This window comes from Meles meles, chromosome 17 (genome assembly GCF_922984935.1).
Source record: "Meles meles chromosome 17, mMelMel3.1 paternal haplotype, whole genome shotgun sequence".
In the NCBI taxonomy this organism is placed as follows: domain Eukaryota; kingdom Metazoa; phylum Chordata; class Mammalia; order Carnivora; family Mustelidae; genus Meles; species Meles meles.
Window position 1 is genome coordinate 60,513,742 of NC_060082.1, and position 22,588 is coordinate 60,536,329.

At 45.8% G+C, this 22,588-nt stretch overlaps 2 protein-coding genes across 10 annotated transcripts in view; one reads left to right on the plus strand and one right to left on the minus strand.

Annotated features, from left to right (window-relative positions):
- The window catches only part of AKT3 (AKT serine/threonine kinase 3), a 302,525-nt gene extending 282,975 nt beyond the window's left edge, over positions 1–19,550 (plus strand). For all 6 annotated transcript variants that reach the window (XM_045982270.1, XM_045982267.1, XM_045982269.1 and 3 more), the window contains 2 exons: positions 9,507–9,609; positions 15,955–19,550. In XM_045982270.1, the coding sequence (XP_045838226.1) occupies positions 9,507–9,609; positions 15,955–16,040 (189 nt within the window). In that variant the 3' untranslated portion in view covers positions 16,041–19,550. The remainder of the gene's footprint in view (positions 1–9,506; positions 9,610–15,954) is intronic.
- The window catches only part of SDCCAG8 (SHH signaling and ciliogenesis regulator SDCCAG8), a 230,453-nt gene continuing 226,941 nt past the window's right edge, over positions 19,077–22,588 (minus strand). For all 4 annotated transcript variants that reach the window (XM_045982261.1, XM_045982263.1, XM_045982265.1 and 1 more), the window contains one exon: positions 19,077–21,503. In XM_045982261.1, coding sequence (XP_045838217.1) covers positions 21,474–21,503 — 30 coding nt within the window. In that variant the 3' untranslated portion in view covers positions 19,077–21,473. The remainder of the gene's footprint in view (positions 21,504–22,588) is intronic.

Consider the following 22,588-nt stretch of genomic DNA (forward strand, 5'->3'; position numbering starts at 1 on the left):
CCTGTCCACAGACCCACAGCCAGTGGAATGTTTGTGAAGCTCTTTTTTTAAATGAGGAAATTGATCAAGGAAAAGAAAGTATGAGTTCACATTTCTGGGGATCACTTTCTGAGCAGTACAGACCATGCATACTGTATGTTAAAAAGCCCTTCAAAGTTCCAGCAGGGAAAACAGATGTATTAATCAAACAGTTAATGTTTGTTATAGCTGAAATACTCACTTTGCTGCACTCAAGTTACGATATAATATTTGTATATTAGTGTGATATATACCCTGGGAACCTTGGTGCATTTTTTTAAATAGATCAAGGTCAACATTATGGACATGAATTACTATTGTGTGGTTTTGTGAAAATGAAGGATAGGTGTTTGAGTTTCTGGGCACCTATCAAGAAATCTTAATTGGTATTATAAATCTTAACAGATAATATAATTAAGCAATGTTTGCTATAGGCTTATTAGTTTTGCTAGAAATAAATCTTCTTTCCATATTCCCACTTTTCGTGTGTGTGTGTGTATAATACATATACACACAAAGCATAAAACCAGTTTTTCAGGAGGGGCACCTGGGTGGCTTAGTCAGTTGAGCATCTGACTCTTGATTTCAGCCCAGGTCATGGTTTCGGGATCGTGACATCGAGTCTCACTTGCCAGGCTCTGTGCTGGGCATGGAGCCTGCTTGAGATTCTCTCTCCCTCTTCCGCTATAACCCTACCTCCCACTTGTGTGGTCTCTCTCTCTCTCTCAAAAACCACAAAAACAAAAACAGTTTTTCAGGAGAACAGAGATTAAATAAACTAGAATCCCTACCTAAGCTTAGTTACTCTCTTGAATGGTTTTAAAGAGGTAGAATTACAGCATTAGAATATTGTCTGTGGTAAATCTAAGCCTTGATTAGTGGTGGCAGTTTTTATTGCCAGTGTCTGTGTTCCCAGGCTTTTTGATCCTTATCAGGGTGGTGGACATAGTATTCAAATAGGGTAATGGTTGAGGTTCTATAGTCACTGGTCTGTATGAGCTTCCCCTGCAGTTTTCAAGCCCTGCTGTCTATTTCTAGAGCGCCAACCCTGAAAACAGAAGAAAGAACATAGAGACCGGGAGGTAGCCATTGATTTGTTGCTGAGGAGGGTCGGGGAGACTGACCCTCAGCGGCCTTGGTGTCCATACTCCCCTGCTGTCCCTCCAGCCACATACCAGGAGTAGGGACTGCAACTTAACCCTAACAAGTTCAGGGGCATGTTTTCTGTTCTCTCACTTACAGGAAAGAAACATAGTGCTTTAGAAAGATGGCAAATGATAGAGTGGCTTGGTACCATGTAAAAGCCAGGAGAGGGTCAGTGTGGGAGGGTTTCAGGGGCTGCTGGCTTGCCACCACCCTGTGGTCTTGAGGCTGCACCAGGAAACACAGCTCTGATAAAGCCTTGTCGGTAAACTGGAAGCGCAGCCCTCCAGCCGGCACTGTGATCTTCCTGTTTACGTCGTCCGGAGCGACATTTCCTGAAAACCAGTGAGCTCTCAGAGACAGATACTTTGGAGGTTTAAAGCATCTGTTGGGAAAATATTTCAGATTTGCAGTTGATGACATTCTTTGAGTTAACATCTAAAGGTAGCTGAGATTTATACTTGGCTGCTTCTGCCTCAGCCAGTACATCCGCATTCCTCAACAAGAGTCTGCGGTGTGTCAGTTGATACAGGAGTGTTTTGAGATATGTGTCCAGAGCAGGGGAGGGAAAATTAAGATGATACTGGTTTAAAGGCGAAATAGAAAATTAATGTGTTAGTCTGCTAGGACTGCCATAACTGAGTGCCACAGCCTGGGTGACTTCACAGAAATTTGTTTTCCCATGGTTCTGGGAGCTGGATGTTCAAGATCAAGATATTGGAAGGGTTGGTTTTTTCTGAAGCCTCTTTCCTTGGCTTGTAGATGGCTGCCTTATCTGTTCCTCCTCACATGATCTTTCCTCCACGTGTGTGCGTCTGGAGTCCCTCTGTGTCCACATTTCCTCTTACAAGGACATCTGTTAGGTTGGACTAAGGCCCACACTAACACTTTATTCTAATGTAATCGCCTCTTTGAAGACCCTGTCTCCCAGCACAGTCCTTGGGGGTTAGGACTCCCAACATATGGATTGGGAGGAGGGGGCACAGTGCAGCCCATAAGAATGAAATATTTGAAATGTGACCAGTTGTTTAAAGTGAATATATACTCTGGGAGTCAGAGGAAACCCGCAGCTGGGCATACCTAGGAAGTGTGTGGTAGCACGTCTGTTGGGGTCTGTGGCTGTTCTTTGCACATTCTCTCTCACACCTTTCCCTATGTACAGAAATTGGGTTCTTGCTTCCCTGTGTGGATGTTCATACTTGACTGTGTTGTGTTCTGCTTCCGTGTGTGAATTGAAGGGAGGAAATATGCCCCCAGCATGCATGGCTTGACCATGACTAATATCTGGAGAAGCAGTCAAAAGCAAAAAGCATTTTTATGCTGTCTTTGCAGGCACCACAGTAGGGAGAGCTTGGGATCCGGAGACAGAGGGTTTGCTGCTTCCATTGCTCCTTATATCATCTTCAGCAAGTCACTTTACCAACTTTAGCTTCAGTCTCCTCGTTTCTAAAAGGGTAGACTCCATGCTCTCTGACATCTCACTTGAGCACCAAGATTGAATAATGATTCATTCAGTGGCAGGCACTGTTTTAGGAATCAGGGGTATAGTGTTGATGCAAAACAAAGTCCCAGGTGAGACAAGTGTGAAGCTTGTTTCATCTCAGCCATATTAGTAATCACATTGAGAGCAAATTATCTCAATACTGCCCTTAAAAGAGATTGTCAGATCAGAGGTGCCTGGGTGGCTCAGTTGGTTGGACCTCTGACTCTTGATTTCATCTTAGGTCATAATCTCTGGGTCACGGGATCAAGCCCTGCATTAAGCTCCATGCTTGCTTGAGATTCTCTCTTTCTGCCCTTCTCCTTGCTCACACTATCACTTTCTCAATAAATAAAATATTAAAAAAAAAATTAAAGATTGTCAGATTGAAAAAAAGCAAGAATCAACCTATATGCTGCCTATAAGAAACCCACTTTAAATGCAAATTATAAATAGATAAAAATAAAAGGATGGAAAAATGGTATACCATGCTCACACTATTTCAAAAGAACACTAGAGTGGCTGGCTATATTAGTATCATATGAAGATTTCAAAGCAAGTAATAGCACCAGGGTTAGTAAGGCAGATCAATTCATAATAGTAAAGGGATCAATTCATCAAGAGGATGTAAAAATCTTAATTATTTTTGCATCTAATAACAAATCTTAAAGTACATAAAACAAAAATTACTAGGACCGCAAGAAAAAAGACAAATACACATTATAGTTTGACATAGCAATTACCTATCTCTAAATAATTGATAGAAGAACCAGAGAGAAAGTCAGTAAGGTTATAGAAGACACTAGCAATACCATCAACCTGTTTAATCTAATTGACATTTATAGAACATCACCCGACAACAGAAGAACATTTCTTCTTCTCAAGATCACACAGAACATTTGCCCCGGTATACCATATTTTAAGCAAAACAACTCTATAGATTTTAAAGGATTCAAATAATTTGAAGCATGGTCTCTTTGAATGAAACGGGAATAAAATTGGAAATCAAAATAAAGATATATGGAAAATCCTCAAGTAATTGGAAACTAAGTGCAATTTTAAATAATCAATGGGTCGAAAAAGAAGGGAAAGTAGTATTTTGAACTGACTAAAAATGAAAACATGTTTTGCTGTGGGCTACAGCTAATACTTCAAAGAGTAGTACTAAAGGACGATACTCAGAAAGAAGAAAGGTCTGAGATCAATGACCTTATGTTCCATTTTGAGAAACTAGAAAAAGAAGAATGAATTTAACTCAATGTAAGCAGAAGAAAGGAATTAATAAAGATGGGGGCAGCAGTTGGTGAAACAAAAAAAAAAAATAGAGAAAATTGATGAAAAGAAAGGTGGTTCTTTGAGAAGATTAACAAATTGATAAATTTCTTTTTTTTTTAAGTTTTTTAATTTAATTTATTTGACAGACAGAGATCACAGGTAGGCAGAGAGGCAGCCAGAGAGAGAGGAAGGGAAGCAGGGTCCCTGCTGAGCAGAGAGCCCGATGCAGGGCTCGATCCCAGGACCCTGAGATCATGACCTGAGCTGAAGGCAGAGGCCTTAACCCACTGAGCCACCCAGGCGCCCCCAAATTGATAAATTTCTAACCAAAGTGAAGAGAAAAGATAAGTTATTAATACCATGAATGAGAGGGGGTGACTTTGCTACAGATTTTATGGGTATTAAATGGATAATATGAAATAGCATGATAATCTTCATGTCCATAAAATCAACAATTTTACTGAAATGGACAAATCCCTTGAAATATGCAAATTACCATGAGGAAATAGATATCATGGATAGCCTATTATGTGTTAAAGAAATTATATTTGTAGTTAAAAAATACTTCTCGCAAAGAACACTCCCAACCCATATTCCTTCACCAATAAATTTTCAAACATTTAAGTTCCAGAGAACTGAAGAAAAAGGCAGTATTTCCCAGTTCATTCTATGAGGCTAGCTTAACCTGATACCAAAAGCAGGCAAAGATAATACAAGAAAAGAAAATTATAGACCAATTTCCTCAATTAATATATGTGTAAAAATACTTCACATAATTTTATCAAATCAAATCCAACAATAAATACAAGAATAGCACATCATTACCAAGTGGGGTTTATTCTAGAAATACAAAGTTGGTTTAATATTTAAAAATCATTATAATTTACCATATTGATAATAACTAAGAAATAAATACACATGGTTATTTCATTGGATGCAGAAAAAAAAGCATTCAAGAAAATTCAATATCCGTCTGATTTAAATAAAGAGCAGACTAAAATACTCCCAGTAATCTATGAATGAGAAACTTCTCCACTCTGATAAAGGACATCTAGGGAAAACTTACCGCTAATATCCTACTGGAGACAGTCTGAGTGATTTTACAAGGTGAAGATGTTCACTCTGTTCAACATTGTACTGGAGGGTCTGGCCAGTGCAGTAAGGCAAGAAAAAGAAATTAAATGCATTCAGATTGTAAAGAAAGAAGTAAATCTGTCTTATTCATGAACAATATGATTACCTATATAGAAAATCAGCTGGAATCTACAAAAAAAAAAAACTATAAATGTTTAACCCATATTCACAGGGTAAATATACAAAAGACTGCACAATATAAAAATAAATGGAAACTAATAAGACTATTACTTATAGCAACAGAAGTATGAAGTACTTAGGGATACTTTTTTTTTTTTTAAGATTTTTTATTTATTTATTTGACAGATGGAGATCACAAGTAGGCAGAGAAGCAGGCAGAGAGAGAGGAGGAAGTAGGCTCCCCGCTGAGCAGAGAGCATGAAGCGGGCTGGATCCCAGGATCCTGGGATCATGACCTGAGCTGAAGGCAGAGGCTTTAACCCACTGAGCCACTCAGGTGCCCCTTAGGGATACTTTTGACAAAAGATGTGAAAGCCCTTCATGCTGTAAACTAAAAAATACTGTAGAGAAATTAAAGACAACCTCAAGCAATGGAGAGGTCTAATATGTTCATGGTTTAGAAGACTCAGTATTTTTAGGATGATATTTCTCTCAAAATGGATACATAAATTCAACACAATCCTAATCAAGATTAGCCTAGCTGGCTATTTTGTAGAAATTGTTAGGTTGATTCTAGAATTCATATGGAATGCTGAGGACTTAGGGTAGCCATAACACCTTTGACAGAAAACAAAGTTGGAGAGCCTACACTACTACAGCTTCAAGACTTAGTAAGTTACAGTAATCAGGACAGTTTGTTATAGACAGATAACATCTTTTTTTTTTTTTTTTAAGATTTAGTTGATTTAGAGGGTATGTGTCGGTGGGGGAGGGGCGAAGGCAGAGTGAGAATCTCAAGCAGACTCCCTGCTGAGTGCAGAGCCCTATGTAGGGCTCAATCGCAGGACCCTGAGATCATGAACTGAGCCAAAATCAAGAACTGGACACAACAGACTGAGTCAGTCTCCCAGGTGCCCCCGCACAGGTAACATTTTTTATTTGTCCATAGATAACCTAGAAATCTAGACCCACACGTATATGGTTAAGCGACTTAAAAGAGACATGCAAAGATAGTTCAGTTCAAATTCTGATGAAACAACTGGACATCCATATTTTTTTAAAAATTTGCAGCACATACAAAATTAACTCAAAACATAGTCCTAAGTGTAGAGCTTTCTAGGAGAAAATCTTTGTGGTGTTAGGTTATGCAGATTCCATAGATGAGGGCAGTGCATGACCCATAAAGAAACATTGATAAATCAGATGATAGCGTAATTAGGTATGTGTGTTCTTTAGAAGGCCCTGTTAAGAAATGAAAGGAAAAGTCACGAACAGGAAGAACAGTTACAGATCACAGATCCTATTAAAGACCTGCACGCGGATTATGGAAAGAACTCTCGGAACTTGTGGACCAGGAAGGGGCGGGGCAAGTGTTTGAACAGACCCTTCCCCAAAGAGCACGTAACCTCACCAGAAGTATAAATTAAGCCCACAGCGAAACACCACCACACACTGGAATGCCTGCTGTTGAAAAGACCCACCAAACCCGTGCGGGCAAGAACCGGGAGCGACTGGAACTGTCGTCCCTGGGGGGTAGTCATGTAAAATGAAGCGACTGCTTTGGGACAGTCTGGCAGGTTCTTGAACAGTTAAGTGTACGTCTAGCGTACGACCCAGCCATTCAGGTCTTCGGTATTTGCCCAAAATAAATAAAATCTCATGTCTACAAGACTCGGACCCCCAGGAGTCCGAGCAGATTTGCAATAGCCGCAAACCAGAAGCAACCCCGGTGTCCGATGACAGGTCACAGACAGATGGGTGCGGGCACACCTGTGTGGAGTGTTACCCAGCAGCATCGGGGGTGGGGGGGGCGGGGGGCTGGTGACATGGGAAGTGACAGGGATGGTCGTCAAAATAATCATGCTAATGCCAAAAAGTCAGACAAAGGATACCTGCTATAGGGCTCTGTTTACATAAAAGCCCGGAAAATACAAACAAAGGCATCGTGGCAGAAAGCACGCTGGTGGTTGCCTGCCAGGGCCGAGGAGGGAGCAGGGCCCAACAGGCTCATGAGGAAACAGACCCTTCACCATGTTGATTTGGGTGACGGTTTCGTGGTTCTGTATGTAAGTCAAAGCCCGTCAAACTGTAACACGGACGGCTTATTGCCTGTCAGCCGTACCTCAATAAAACTGGTCTTAAAACACCCTCGCCGTCACGGAGCTGACGTGTCGTTAGGAGAAGGTGTCATGGCGGCGGCCGGAGATGGACGCACGTATATCTTGCGCACGTGCGCGCGCATGCGTAGCTGCGTAGAGTCAGCTGTTGAGAGGCGTGTGAAGCACGAGAAAGCCGCGTGACGAGAGGAGGCGGCCAGGATCGCGGCCAGAAGCCTTCTGAGCGGAGGCTGGCTCGGGCACCTTTGGAGGATCTTGTAAGATCTGCCCATTTCGGTGGCGTTTCAAGGGGCCGCGCTGGCGCCACCTGAGAGGAGAGCAGCTTTCCCGGACCGCGCAGGCAGGTGGCCGAACTTGCCTCAGAAGGCAGCAGCTGGGCAGGGTGGGCAGCGGTGAGCGCGCCCCGAAGCCAACTTCTGCCAAAAAGCCTTTCTTTGTGGTGAAGTTCCGATGGGAGGGATGAGGAAGAACCGTTCTGGGGGGCGTTTGTAGACTGGTGACGCCAACCCGAGGCGCAGCCTCCAGTCTCCTGCAGGCAGAGGCCGTGACCCCTCGGTTTCCAAAGACTTTGGAAAGGGCCGGTTGTCTGGTCCCGGTGACCTTTGTTGCTGGGGTGTGCGGCGCCCCGGAAAGGCCGGCCTCGTGTCTGCGTGGAGGAGGGGCGCTCTCCGGCCGCCGAGCGCGTGTTGGCACGGCCCGGGCAGCGTCCCAGAGCAGGGCCCACCCGACCGAGGAGCTCGGCCCGCGGAGGCTGGGGGTGCGGGAGGAGAACCACCCCCCCCCCCCCCGTCACAGGGGCGCCTGAACTAGGGTCCGCCCCAAAAAAGTGCTCATGACGGAGACCTTAGACTAGCTGCGTCCTGGGACAGACAGAAAGAGTGGTAGGAAGCAAAGGGATTAAAAATGCTCTGTTAGTGGGCACCTGGGCGGCTCAGGCGGTTAAGCGGCTGCCTTCGGCTCGGGTCATGATCTCAGGATCGTGGGATCGAGGCCCGCGTGGGTCTTCCCGCTCAGCAGGGAGTCTGCTTCTCTCTCCCCCTCCGCCTGCCCGTGCGCAGTCACTGTCAAATAAAATTTTTCAAAATGCTGTGACACGTGGCATAAACAGAAGTGTGGGGTCCCTTATTCCAAAAACATGCTTTTCATTTTGCCCACCCCTTGGTTTTTGAAAACTTTGCCTAGAGAGTAATGTAAAGATTTTTGCCTTATGATTTAACGTGAATTTGGTGACAAGAGTGGAAAAACGCATTGAGCTAAAGCCAGTTGTGTGTGTTTGTTTCTGTGAAATTTTTATAAAACATCCTTTATTTCTGTCACTCGTCTCTCTGTATTTCTGTCTACTTGGGAATTTTCTCTAAAAGCAGCATCTCCTGTTGTTCAGGGTACCCATGAGAGTGAGTACTGAGACTCCAGGCCCTGGGAGAGGGCCTGTCGTGTTCTCCTGTGAGGCCGGAGCCATGAGGAGCAGGAGTCCCACCCCGCTCCTGCTCATCCTTGCCAGCAGAGGTCCCAGAGGCTCGGGCTTCTGGGACCTTCAGCAGCCCCAGACTTGCCCTGCACTGTGCCTGCTGCATCTCTGAGGCGTTCAGCCCCATCAGTCCTAGAGCAGTCCCTCTCTCTTTTGGGTCCTGGTTCCCCTCTCGGGATCGGAAGCAACCAAGGGGCGAAACGTTCACATTTAACTTCAGGGGCTCCCTAGACCCCTGACCCAGAACAGGGGCGGGTGTTCATGCCCATCTCAAGTAAGCAGATGTATTTCTTTGCCAAGGATAGGACCTGGGGAGTAACAGTATCATTAAGTTGTGTTCTTACTAATAAGCTGTTGGACCAGGTGCAAGGAAGAGACCAGGAGACAAGTCGTGTTTTCATGGCTCCGGGGAGGGCCTGCGTTTTGTCACTAAGGTTTGCATCCATATGGTTTGGTTATGTTTGTGATTGGTGGGGAAATTGGGACTTTTCAGTATCCTCTTTGCACCCTACTCTCTGGTTTGTTCTGTTTCACATAATCGTCAGATTTTGCACAGAACAACCAAGTACCTCCTGTTCTGCGCTCAGACTGTTGACTGGAAAGCCAAACGCCACATCTCCCATATGCAGTGACTCAGTGGTCTGGATTTTTGGCACTGTTTTATTAATTATTTGCTCTTTAATTTTATCCTAGAAATGAATTTTCCTAAACTGGAATCTCTTAACAGTACGCTTTTTCTTTCTTCTTGCAGCTTGTACCTCCTTTTAAGCCTCAAGTAACATCTGAGACAGATACCAGATATTTTGATGAAGAATTTACAGCTCAGACTATTACAATAACGCCACCTGAAAAATGTAAGTACATCTGACATGCACTTGATAACATTGTAATATAACAGAAAACAGCAGCCACTCTGTTGATTGGATATTTTCAAGATCGAATTCCACAGTGACTTATTTCTTGTCATCCCACTTAAGAATATGAAGTTCCACGTGGAAGTCTCAAAGGTAGCAAGAGAAAAGTTTTGGGGAGTTGGAAAAATTTTATAAAGAAAAATTGTAGCCTGAGAATTATAGACTAACCTGTAGACAATCTTGCCTTTCCTTACTATTCTAGTACTTTCTTTCTTCATCAGCTGGAAGGACTCTGAAAGTGACCCTTCCCTGTTTGCTGACCGCTGACTCACGTGCCCCCTGCAGAATCATGCACGTTTTGGTCTCCTTCTGACTTAATAGTTTTTAATTCACTTTAAATTTAGCTTTGTCTTAATAGTATTTGTGAAGACATAATTTAGTGTGCTAGTAGTTTTTTGATACATAAAATTAAATTACATGTCTATTAACGCAGTACATTCAAGTACCACTTAATATTCTTCCACGTATGCTGGTATGTGTGCACAGTTCAATACGTATCCTAAATAACTGGGCTTTAAAGGAAGGAAAGGTATCAGATGTAACTTATAAACACTCTTGTGCCAACAGAGGGCTCTGTACCTGTCTTTATGAGCTTAGTGATGAGGATAGAATTGAGTTTCAGGGACATGGAAAGCCATGTGTGATTTCTTCAGGTCACACATCTTTTGGCTCATGATCCTGTTGTGTTCTTTTTTTTTTCTCCTTTTCTTTCCTTTAGATCCCTTCCTCCTTCTCCCCTCTCTTGTTTGTGAAAGGCAGCGTAGCTGGAGGTACTGTTACAAAACCAGTATCCACGGGAGGGAAGGCTCCAGTCACGGATGCGGTCGGTCACCTGATCGTCCGCTGAAAGGCAAACTAGGAGCCATCCCGGTCTAGAGTTTTCAACCCATAGCCTGACAACAAGGGACCATGAACACACCCTGAAATGCAAAATATGATCACGTTTGCATATGTGCGCTTGGCTTTCTTTAGACTGGCCAGAAGTTAAGAACCTCTTAACTTCCATTATCTAAGGGAAGAGACTGAAACCCAGGGAGACAATGAGCTTCCCAGGTCCCCCAGTTAGTGTCAGCAGTAGCCAGGAGCAGGACTCCCTAGCTTGGCCAAGCTGTGAGCTGGGAATGTGTGGGACTGCTATCCCCAGTGGGACAGTGGCCTTCCATTCTCTCTTGCGTGTCATTGCTAACATCTTAAAATCTGTAAGAGAAGAAGACTGTGTTGGAAATGCCACAGATTTGGGGGCAAGTAGCTTAGGACTTGTGTGAGCAAAACAATTGGCTAGGACCTTGCCACTGTGTCCACTAGCCCCAGAGTGGCCAGTGGCGACCCACATGTCTGAAAGGCAGGCAGCACCATTGAGGTGTTGGAAGGGCCCAGGAGCCCTTTCCACCCCAGAGCATTTGCCAGACCTCATCATTGTAATAACCTTAACTGCAATCAGACCACATCATTTCCCTGCCCACAGCCCTCTCATGGCTCCCGAACTCTGCACTCAAAACCAGAATGGCTCATGCTGACTTCCACAGCCCTGTCTGTCCAGTCTCTGCTCCTGCTCCATCTTGCCCCACCGTGCCTGGATTCAGCCTCACCTTGAACATGCCACGCCTCACTGTGCCTTGGGATTTGGGTGTTAACAGCTGTCTCTGCCTGCCATGCTCTTTTTTCCGACATTTGCATCAACAGCTCTTACTCCCTCAGATCTCAGTTTAAATGTCACTTCCCTAGAGAGCTTGCTTTCACCTCCCAATCCAAAGAACAGTGCAGCCCATTGGGTACTGCCTCCCCCACCCCTTGATTCCGTACATTGACAACTTGTTGATACTCTTCTGGTTAATTTGTTCATTTCTCTGTTTACTGTTTGTCCAACGAGAATGCAGTAACCCTGAGAAAAAAGGCTTGGTTTCCTATTCACAGCTAGCCCCAGCTCCTGGCTGGGTATCTGGCCCAGCATTGGTATTCAGTAAATATGTACAATGTGAAGGAATAAACACGTTATGGCGAGGGCCTGGTAGTTTCCCGGCCAGAAGGAGTCCCAGCTCTTTACAGATGGTGCTGCCGGCCATCCATACCCAGGACTTTGTGCTTTGGCCTCCCTCCCCACATGACGTCCACAGCACGCATTAAGAGGGCAAGGCCCCAATGTGTCTCTGTCTCGGCCTCAGCCTCTTCAAGACTGTTTCTTTGGTAAATAGAGCTTTGGCATTTGTGGACTCTTTTAAGTTCACTCAGTACATGGTCCTGGACATCACAGAAATAGGCTCTGCAAATGCAAAGCCGTGAGCACAGTTTGCTTCAGACAGGTCAGAGTCCAGTCCTCACGTGGGAGAGACCTGTGAGGCTAAGTCTCAGGGAAAGGGGGCTGAGGAGGACGAGAGCCTGGTGGGGTGACTGTGTCATCCCGACTTTGCCACTCTTTGCCAGGGAAGGGGCAGGTCACTTTGCCCTCTAGGAAAGGGGACACAAGGCTGGATGGTGTCCCCAAGCCTCGGCTTTCCCCTGTAGTGCCTGAGAAGCTGTCCGGGTGGGAAAGGCACCTGGAGTTAGATAGCTTTGAAGAGCCCTTGTTTTGCTTCTGTTTGAGTCTGTGGTGTTCTTTGTCCTGTGACACACTGCCTGAAGCTTGAGGCTGGGCCCAGTACAACGGACACCCCGCAGAGGAGAGTGGGTGCGAATCTGGGGTAGGGGGGCAACCTAAAAAGGCTGCCAGGGAGCAGGAACCTGGAAGGACACAGCAGAGCAGTTCCCACAACCATGACCTTGAATCCGTGAAATCTAAAGTTCCGTGGTAGGTGTTGCCCTGGCTGCCACAGACTCGATTTCAAAGCCCAGGGGTACCTGGGTGGCTCAGTAGGTTAAGCATCTGCCTTTGGCTTACGTCATGATCCCTGGGTCCTGGGTTGGAGCCCAGTATCAGGTTCTCTGCTCAGCTGGAGCCTGCTTCTCCCTCTACTTGTGCTCTCTTGTAAAACAAAAACAAAGCCCTGGCTGATGAGGTCCAAATCTCTTTAAGACTCACCTTGCCTGCCTTACCACTAACTCCACACTCACTAGGCACTTACCGGGCTGAGAATATGTCATTAACAGGCACGCTGTGGCTTCATTTCTAGAACTTTATAAAATGACATGGGAATGTTGAAAGATGTTTTAAGTCACCCAGCATGGTTTCTAGAATATCATGTGAACCTGGTGTCCCAGCTTCTCGATCAGTAATATAAAATGTTTGATCACTCAAAGCAATCCCGTTCTTTTTTTGTTTTTTTTTTTTAATATTTTATTTGTTTATTTGACAGAGATCACAAGTAGGCAGAGAGACAGGCAGAGAGAGGGGGGGAAATAGGCTCTCTGCTGAGCAGAGAGCCCAATGTGGGGCTTGCTCCCAGGACCCTGAGATCATGACCTGAGCTGAAGGCAGAGGCTTTAACCCAGTGAGCCATCCAGGCGCCCCAGCAATCCCGTTCTTGAAAGAATATGTCATTTTAGATGTGGGGAATGCTGTCCACGCCCACTGACCCCGGGTCTTGAAGGGATAAGGAGTCTGTTTTGAGCAGGAGGCTCACACACTATAGTCCCTTCCAAGGTGGGTCCCAGAATCCACCTACCATGGAGGCCTAGGAACGTGTGGTTGTGCGGATATCTGAACCCAGAAACCTGAGTCCAGCAGCAGCAGCCTGTGTCTGTCGGGGCTATCTGTCTGACTTCCCAAGTGGGCCCCTGCAGAGGGAGCAGATGACAGCACTCAGTAGGCTGGGCTGAGGCCAGTGGCCCCTCCCTGCTGGAGGGAGGGCTGGGGAACATGGGGCCAGGTCTTTAAAGGGATGGTCCCTGGAAGCATCCTAGATCCCCTTAGGAGACGGATCAAGGGAGATTCAGTGAAACCTCTGACTATGATTACATGTAATGTAATCTTTCAGCTTCAAGTGGTGTTGCTGGTGAGCGGCCCTGCAGCCGCTAAAGCATGGTTTTGTTCACGGAAGCCCTCCACGGTACCCTCAGTTAGCGACGGCCTCCTTCCCACTCGCCACCTGGCTTTTAGGACACAGAATGGAGTTACTTTTTAGAACAAATCAGCAGTTCGACAGGCAAAGTGTTCCTTGCCGACAAACAGCTGCGGTCACATGCCAGATTGTTCTCACTGGTGTTAATTAATTGAACAGATTTTGGAATGTGTCGTCTTGCATTCTATCCGTTAATGGTCCTCTGCTTTCCTCTTACAGGAAAAGAGGATTTCTTAGAGATTGAGTAGCTTTTAACGCCATGTAGTTACATTTGTTGAATGCTATAAGGAAATGAGCCTCCTTGGGTCACAGATTCTGATGTGGGGTGGGGAGTTGATCCCTGCTTGCTTGTTCCAGATGAGTCTCATGTTCGCAGCATGGTTCTTGGGTGTTGTCAGCAACTGTCCCTACGATCCTCTGTTCAGAGCAGGAATACATTTCCAGACGTTAGTTGGTGTGATGGGCTCTGGCTTGGGCAGGCTGCTGCCCCCTCGCAGTCGGACCCCAGCCTCCCACACAGGCAGTCCGGGGCTCTCTGCACATTCACTGCGCAGAAACATGCAGCCAAGCAAAGCTGTTAGTAGGGAATACTGTTTCCTTGAAATGTGATTGGCACGTGTCTGAATCTGAATGCTAAGCTTGCAGCTGCCTTTTCTCTAGTTTTTATACTTTGTGACTCCACAACAGATCGGCCATCTCCAGCACCTTTCCTGCAGCTAAAAATACTGTGAAAGGTAAGGTATTTCATCTGAACAATGTGTGTGGTTTGCTTGGTGCCTAACCAGCATTTGATAAGAAGGAGGCAGAGCTTTCCCTAAGTCACAGTCCTCTCTTGAAAAGCTGATATAGTTAGGCTTGTCTGCAGAAGGACAGAAACCCTTGGAGTTCTGTGGTCTACACAGAACAGGGAGCCCCACATCCTCTTCATGGATTGATTGCTATCTAATCAGTGATTTTTTTTTTTTTTTTTTTGGTACATTCAAGGTCACAAATTTTGGTTAGCAACTTGCTCCCATTTCTACAATCTTCTGTATTTAGAATAGTATACCCAATAGAAGCATCGTGAGAAAAGAAATGTTTGCTCTCCAGAGGGTTGTGTGTCATTGAGGGGCACAGAGTGTTATCCTTGTTGTGTGACAGGGTCAGGGCCCGCCATACAGAGTCCTGTGTGCTTTCTCTTGTTATATGACCTCCATGCACCTGGAGAGGCTGGAAATTTTAAAGAATTGGCACTGTGTTCCTTATTGGTATTGGAGGAAGTGGAATTATTTTGCTTGAAGAAAAAGAAGGTTGGGTGTTTGAAATCCTCCTCTGGCTCTTCCCCTGTGGGACAGCATCTGACCCCTCATACTTGGGGAGAGCAGAAGAGGCTTTGTGGGCCCCTCCTGAATAGACAGGACTCCCCAAGGGCAGATGGTCTTGGCCCAGAGCCTGGAGCAGGTGCACAGGGGATGGTGTGACCAGGGTGATCGAATGTGTGATCACATAGAAGGAAGAGCTTACTCGCCGTGCAGACTTTAGAACGTTAGGAGAAGGGCTTGGGGGATCATTTGAGATCTTTCGAATACAGAAAGGCAGGGAAGGTGAAAGGGGGCAGCCCGAGTGAAAGCAGCTTGCTTCCATGCCTTCATGTCGGCTTGCTGCTGGTTTCCTGTGGAGGTAGTATTAGCTGCTGGTATCTGGCCCTCTTCTTTGTCTTCCTCTCTTCACTCTGGTTCAAAGGTGCATCTTGGGGAAACTGGTAATGGTGACCAAAGGTGGATACAAGATGGAGAGTAAATAACGTAAACAATGTCACATCAAGGACTCATATGAAGCTTTATTTCGCAGTCATATCTAAAGCACCAAGAAGAAAAAATGCATGCATTTGAAGACGCTGGTACTGGATTCTAGCCAGACACTTCTGGTGCCTTAGGCCCGACTGCCCACTGCAGTTTTGACAGGTGTAGTTTCGTGAAATTGAAGCCTACTGAAGATCATTCGCTTCTTCTTATTTAAAAAAAAAAAATCTGGTTTTCTTGAATACTATATTTTCACAGTATGTTGGGTCTTAAGATGTTCACGGCTTGAAGGAGACGACATGAGGGTGTTACTTTGTAGATCATGCGTGGGAAAGGGAGTGTTTGGGGAGTTAGTGTCGTTACTTTGTGTTGTGTTGATGGGCACAAGTGTCCTCTTGTGCTCATTGTCCGTGGTTGACCTTCCCTGTGCTAGACGTTAGAACTGCATAGACTAGAGATACAGTTGCAGACAGTAACCATGACGTTAAGTGGCCGCTTTGTGCCTGCAGATGACGAGGACGGCATGGACTGCGTTGACAACGAGCGGCGGCCGCACTTCCCTCAGTTCTCCTATTCTGCCAGTGGCCGCGAGTAAGGTCCCCGTCCTGCTCCTTCACTGTCATCCCAGATTTCCTTCTCAAGATGATTCCCGGACATCACACCAGTCGTAGCTCTTACAAAGCAGGAGCGCTTCCAGACACCCCAGCCCACTCTCACCCCCACAAGAACACACATGAACGCAAACACACTTGTTTGTTTTTGCATGAAATTGTATCTCCGTCTACGGTCTCATGCTGCTGCTGCTACTGTCTTACTATTCTAGCAACTTTAAGAGGTAATTTTACAATCTTTGGAAGTCATGAGCCCACCATTGTTCATTTGTGCACCAGTTGTCATCTTTCGATCTTTTAGTTTTTGTTTATCCCTAACAGTGAAGGCTAAATGAGATACACTGATTCTAGGTACATTTTTTAACTTTCTAGAAGATACATCGAAAACTAATTAGACTAAGAAGATTTAGTTTATAATTCAGAACAAGCAATTGTGGCAGGGTGGTGATGTGCATATGCAGAACTGTAGGAAGGGGTTAAGAAATCGGTGCATACGGTGGGGATCACGCACTCAGACCTGGCCGGAATCCCTAGGGAAGCATCTGAGAGAAGGAGCGAACGGCCGTTGAGATAGAGTGCTAGATGCACACGTAGTCCCTGTTGGACGCTGCAGAGGAAGCCCGCTGTTCACCCGGATGTCCAGATTTCACGGGTGGTCGTTGGCAAGATGGACACTGCTCTTCCAGGGAAGGAGGCGTATGCACAGCAGAGGCAAGGTCGCTTACAGGCTCGATGACACGATTTGCACCAGAGAGCATTTTGTCCCCCTGTGCTTGGAAACCTTTTCCCCTTCTTGATATTTATCACCTCTGATGGCTGAAGAATGTAGACAGGTATAATGATCCTGCTTTTCACCAAAATTTGTACACCAAGGTAAACAGGTGTTTGCCTTATTTGTTTTTAAGTTTTGACTTTCAGTTCTACGTGAATTAGCTTTTTCTCGGATGTTAAAACTTTGAATGTCCTTTTATGATTTTGTTTATATCGCAGTAGTATTTATTTCTTAGTGAAGACAATTGTGTGTCATGTTAGCAAATGCAGCTCCAACTTACATGAACTAGACTCACTGCAGTTTCTTTTGACCCATGTGCAAGGAATGTACACGCCAATGAGAATCATGCACTTTTTCTCCTTTGTAACAAAATTTGATGAGGCTCTGAAATCGTACATATTGGTTAGAATGGGACTTTGGGAGAAGAGATGCTGGCCCTGAACCCCTTGGTGCTCAAAAGGAGAAATTCCCCAGCTCTCCGTGCCGAGGGGTTAAGGAGACGGAAGGATGTTGCTGTTGACCGTTTGAGGACGGAAGTGCTCTGACAACCCGGCGACGTCTCGCCATGAAGGAACCGCGACCGGCATGGCATGACCGTGACAAATGCACCATACTTGGCAAAATGCACACATCTCGAGTATTCACCAAGTAGGCAGTAAGGGGTAAGAACCTGGTGTGTTTATTCCAATCATGGTACATTTATCACTGAATTAAGCCATCAGGGAGAAAACAAAACAACACACACAAAAAGAACACCTCCAACTTTTCTTTTTCTGTATATATTCATGTCCCCAAATTCCAACATTTCTCACTGAAAGGGGACGTGTATGCAAACCTCATCTTTCTCCTCCATTAATGATGATCTTCAGATTAAACCCTTTGGTGCTAGGAGCTGACATTTTCCAAAGCAGCCTATGAAGTCCAGGGGCTGGGGGTCCTTGCTGAGGCCGCAGGAGGCCGGCCGGCCCCATGGAGCGATTGTGGAGATGTCTGTAGTCACATGTTCTGACAGCTCCCCGTGGAACACTGCGGCATGACCTGGTATGACGACTCAGATGCATTGTGTGGAAGAGCAAGTGACTTTCTAAGTGGGATGAATCATACTCATACGCAGATGTCTTAGCCTCGTGGCGCTGGAAGTGTGGATCTGTAGATGAGACACCACTGCTGGCGGTGGGCAGGCCACTGGGACTGACGGGGGTCAAAGGGCATTTTCCTAAGGCAGCTAAGACATATTCAGACATAGGTTTTATCCTAATTTTTCATATTCCTATCTGAGTGAAATTCATCCTTAGCATTGAGTAGGAAGTTACAGGAAATGGTAGTTCGTTCATTCTTACACATGTCGCTTCACTTTTTCTCCACCCTTGGAATTCTGTTGAATGTTTCACTTTGACCAGAAAATAGACTAGAAGGTATGTCCTATAAGTTGTCTCGCATCCATTTTATCCAAAAGGAACAGGTAGAGGCAGAGAAGGTGGCTGAGGCTGGTTGATGTTCGTGCGGAGCGGCCATTCCTCTGGCAGAGGAGGGCGACCCTATATACTAAGCACTTCAGTAGCTTCCCCCCACAAACCTTAAGGTGATTTCCCGTGACCTAGGCCAAGGACACTTCCTGAAGATGAATGACCGCGCTGACAGTGCCCTGGGCCAGCCACCCCTCATGGCTGGCTCTCCATCTCCAGCCCGCCTGCAGGGCTCACTTGCACTGGACCTTGAGATGCGCCAGGGCCAGCAGGGCCTTGCCTTGGCTTCCACGCCCAGCCCCCCTCGCTCTCGCTCCCAGGTATCCATCAGCTGGCGCGGAGGAATGACAGGATAACAGATGTGCGTGCGTGCGCGCGTGCGTGCCTGTAGAGGAAGGTTTCCGCACCTGCCCTTGGGGCTGCCCGTGGCCACGGTGGGGGCTGCTGGCAGAAGGGGAGGCCCAGAACCCAGCATTGCACCATCAGAACACGGGTCAGACATAGCGGACTCCATCCCGCACTAACTTCCGTGAAGTCTGCCCTCTTGTCTTAATGCAGCCATCTGGGAGGAAATTGGCCATTTCTGCTTGGATTTTTTGGCAGGTTGCTCACAGCTTTGCTTTCCACACTAATGACATAGCATTATTCCAGTATTGTTTTCCATTTCCCGTACCTGATTTCCGGCTTCTTAAAGCTGACTGTTCTTGCAGGGGCCCCTTGCTTCTCCTAGAGGACAAAAGTAAGGGCCTTCCTTACTAACTGCAGGGTCTCTGTATTACACCTCAACGTACACACTTTGCTGCTACTGTTCGTACTGTCTACAGTAGAGTTTCCTTATCTTGCTCCTGGTAGTGCATTACAGGCAAGCATGAAATGTAAAGTATTTATTGAAATAAAAAGAAAAACCTCTAAATTGGTAATTGAATTACCTCCCTGTAGCTTTATAGTTTGTGACATTTCTTGACCTTGCTAGTTCTTTCATTAGATCCGCGCAAGATCTAGTCATCTGGTTAAGGATTTTAAGCAGACGCAACTATGAACCCAAGAAAAACTGTATTACTATTACTGTCGGTCATACTAAAACTGTTCATTTCCTTAAGTATATGACCCACAAGGATGTGAAATAACTACAAGAAACTGTTTTTGTACACTGTACATCCTTAGTATTTTTACACGTATATGATAGGGATGCACATTATTTTCCTTCGTACAGACGGCTTAAATAAAGCACTATGTCAATCTGCTACTTCTCTGTTTATTGTTGTTGGACGTGGTTCTGTAGTCTCAGAAAATATGCTTTTCTGGAAAAAGATTTTTAATAGCTCCAGCTGGTATTAACCTACCCTATATAAAATGTGAGAGGAGAATAACGTCCGTCTCTTGTAGCCCCCCACACACACAGGACTGCTTTGTTATTTATGTGAGTAAAATGGCAGTAGTGCAGTTGTGCAGACTTGGACGAGGGGCCACTTCTGAAGGGAAGGTGCTGACCCCGCAGTTATGGGCCTCAGGTGCATCTCCTGTGAAGTCAGGGATGAAGAGGGCTCCCTGGAGGCGTGTTAGGGACCTAACAAGCTTCACACCAGATGGTTTGGGCCCCGAACTCTTCAGGAGTTTCGCTCCTCAGTGATGTCTTCCTGATAACCTTACACGTGTTGCTCTGCGTACTTCCTTCCTTAGAATGTGCGTTGGCAAGTTAACAGACTTAGTCGTGGGTGAGAAATGGGTAGGGTGATTGTACTCCAGTCTGATTTATCTAGACTCATTTTGGTTGGGGCCTTTTTCTGATTTTACCTCATAAACCTACTATTGTACAAACTTGGCTTTGCTCCTGTGAGTAAGCTGAGTGGAGGAATGGCTTTGGGACCAGAGTCAGGCATGTGTGTGTCGCACAGGCAGATCTGAGGGTGTTCTTCTGTGTGCTCTTCTCTCAAAACCACTGGGATGGACAGATCAGGAGGCTAAAATAAAGTGACCTCTACAATTCTTTAAGGGTGCTATTTGTAGAATATTGTAATTTATTTACTGTAGTCCTCAAACAGAATTAGGGACAGTTAACATATCTTAGGTGACAACCTTGATGTCTAGCACATTGGATTAAATAAAAAACGGAGTCCATATAGTAGAAGTTCTACTCTTTCAGGCTTGAACCTTTTACATGCTTGAGAGACTTTTGAAAGGTCTTTGCGTATGTCTCATCCCATCGCCTCCGAAGCCTAATCCCCGTGTCTACCCCAAGAGGCCACGGGAGGGCCAGTGAGGGTGAGGATTCGGGAGCGCTAGCCAGGAGAAGGGCCTGAGGTCAGGGCCTCCTCCCGCCTGCTGGCAGCCTTGCCTTTAGCACTTCCTTGTCCTCCTCAAATACAACACAACTTGCAGTGCCCAGTTTTTATTACTTTCAAGCATCTGAGGGCTTAACTGTGTAGTAGAAATACTCTCTTAAACTAAAATAACGATCCATGTACAGCTATCTGATAGACCTCAAAGTCAACTTTGTAATTCCACGAAGTACATTCGTAGGCTCCTCTCAAATACTGCACATTCGAGAAGAAACCCGACACCACCAAGCCAAAGACGCTTTCTTGTCTGTTTTCCTTGTGAACAGAGTGGACAGGATAAACAGTGCTTCCTGGTGTCTCCCGACTGTGCCCAGAGTAGCAGGATGATAAGTAATGGAGTCTTACGAGATGTTGATTAAAAGCATCAGAAGTTCAAGGATGCTCTCTAGCTCACGAAGAGGGAAGGAAACGTGAATGACAGGAAGAAAGTCTGGTCCTTAATACCCTCTGGCCTAGTTAAAATATGTGCCTTTTTGGTGTGTTTCGTTCATCACTACAAGGTAAAAAGGAAACATTACAATTCAGGTCTTTAAAAAGTTCATTTATTGAAAGTCGTGTGTAACAGCATACAAATGAGCAGATCTAAAAACATCATCACTTCAAGCCATTTCTGGAGACATAGCAGGAGGGCTCATCATCTGGTGCCAGAGCTGAGCCACAGGCCGCCCGTACGCAGGTGCCGCCGAGCAGCGGACAGGGCGCCGCGCGAGCAGCTCGCTGCCGTCCCAGGCGCTGGCTGCTGTTCCGGAAGGTCATGGCGCACTGTGGCATCTCACGAACAAATCAGATGAATGTAAATATCTCTTTGTAAACCATTTATTTCACTCTGTTTCGTCCAGGTCAGCAATCAGATTGTCGCATGCTGGGTAACTGGAAAAAATGATAATAAAAAGTGAGTTTAAATAGATCTTGTTCTTCCCTGTGATTTGTCTTCCCACTGGCTGAGGTGCCCTTTCTACGTTTACGGAGAAAAATCACTCTTTTGCTAAAAATGCAGGGACTGTTTGTAACCAGACAGAGGAAAAGCTTGCACTCCCACTTGACCATGGAACATGAGGTGAATGACTTTAAGGCTTTAACTCTGAAAATGACCCGTACCACAGACATGTGTCCGTCTCTCGAGGAAGGGCGGGCCGATGACAGGGTGTTGCTGGAGAGTCACCACCTCCCTGTCCAGGGAAGGAGACCCCGATCCAGGCCAGGACCTCTTTACTGAAAACTGCTCAGACATTACAGCTGGGGAAGCTAGAACAAAAACAGGATGCAGGCAAGTGTCCCTGAGACGCTCCTAGTGAAATCAAAACGAATGAGAACTTCCCAAGTTTTTAGCGGCAGACACTATTATATATAAGGGCATTTTTTTTTTTTTTTTCCACATAGAAACCACTGCCCACATGCTGGAAGAGAGAATTTGGTGTATCTGGCCTCTTGGCTTTAAACAGGAATAAAGGTTTCAAAACCAGCTCATGAAAACATGGGTTGAGGGAATCACAGATTAGTGGAGTTTGAGCACAGCGTTGATGGGTCTGGCCCACAGGGCTGCTCAGATTAGCTTAACCCACAGCTGGAAGTGGTGCCAGAAACCACTGCAGACAGTTCCATTCTACAAAACAGGGCAACTCCTGGGGACCTAGCCCGTACCACGTGCGAAGATGCATAAGACATTGACCCCAAGGAGCAGGAGGTCCTAAGGAAGGTGGGCAGTCTGGTCTGACTGGCTGGCAACCACCTTCCGGAAAGACACGTGGGCCTCTCTCTGCCCTCCCCAACGCAGATTTCCTGAGCTGGAGTCGGCAGGGGAGGGAGGCTTCTGTGAGAACCCAATTCCAGCCACGATTGAGGACTTCCAAGACAGGACAGTGAGTGACAGATCAGAGTTCACGCAAGAGAAATAGGAAAATCAGTCTGTTGCCTCTTTTGAAAGATGCAGAAAGGGACTGTTTCTACCTCAGGTG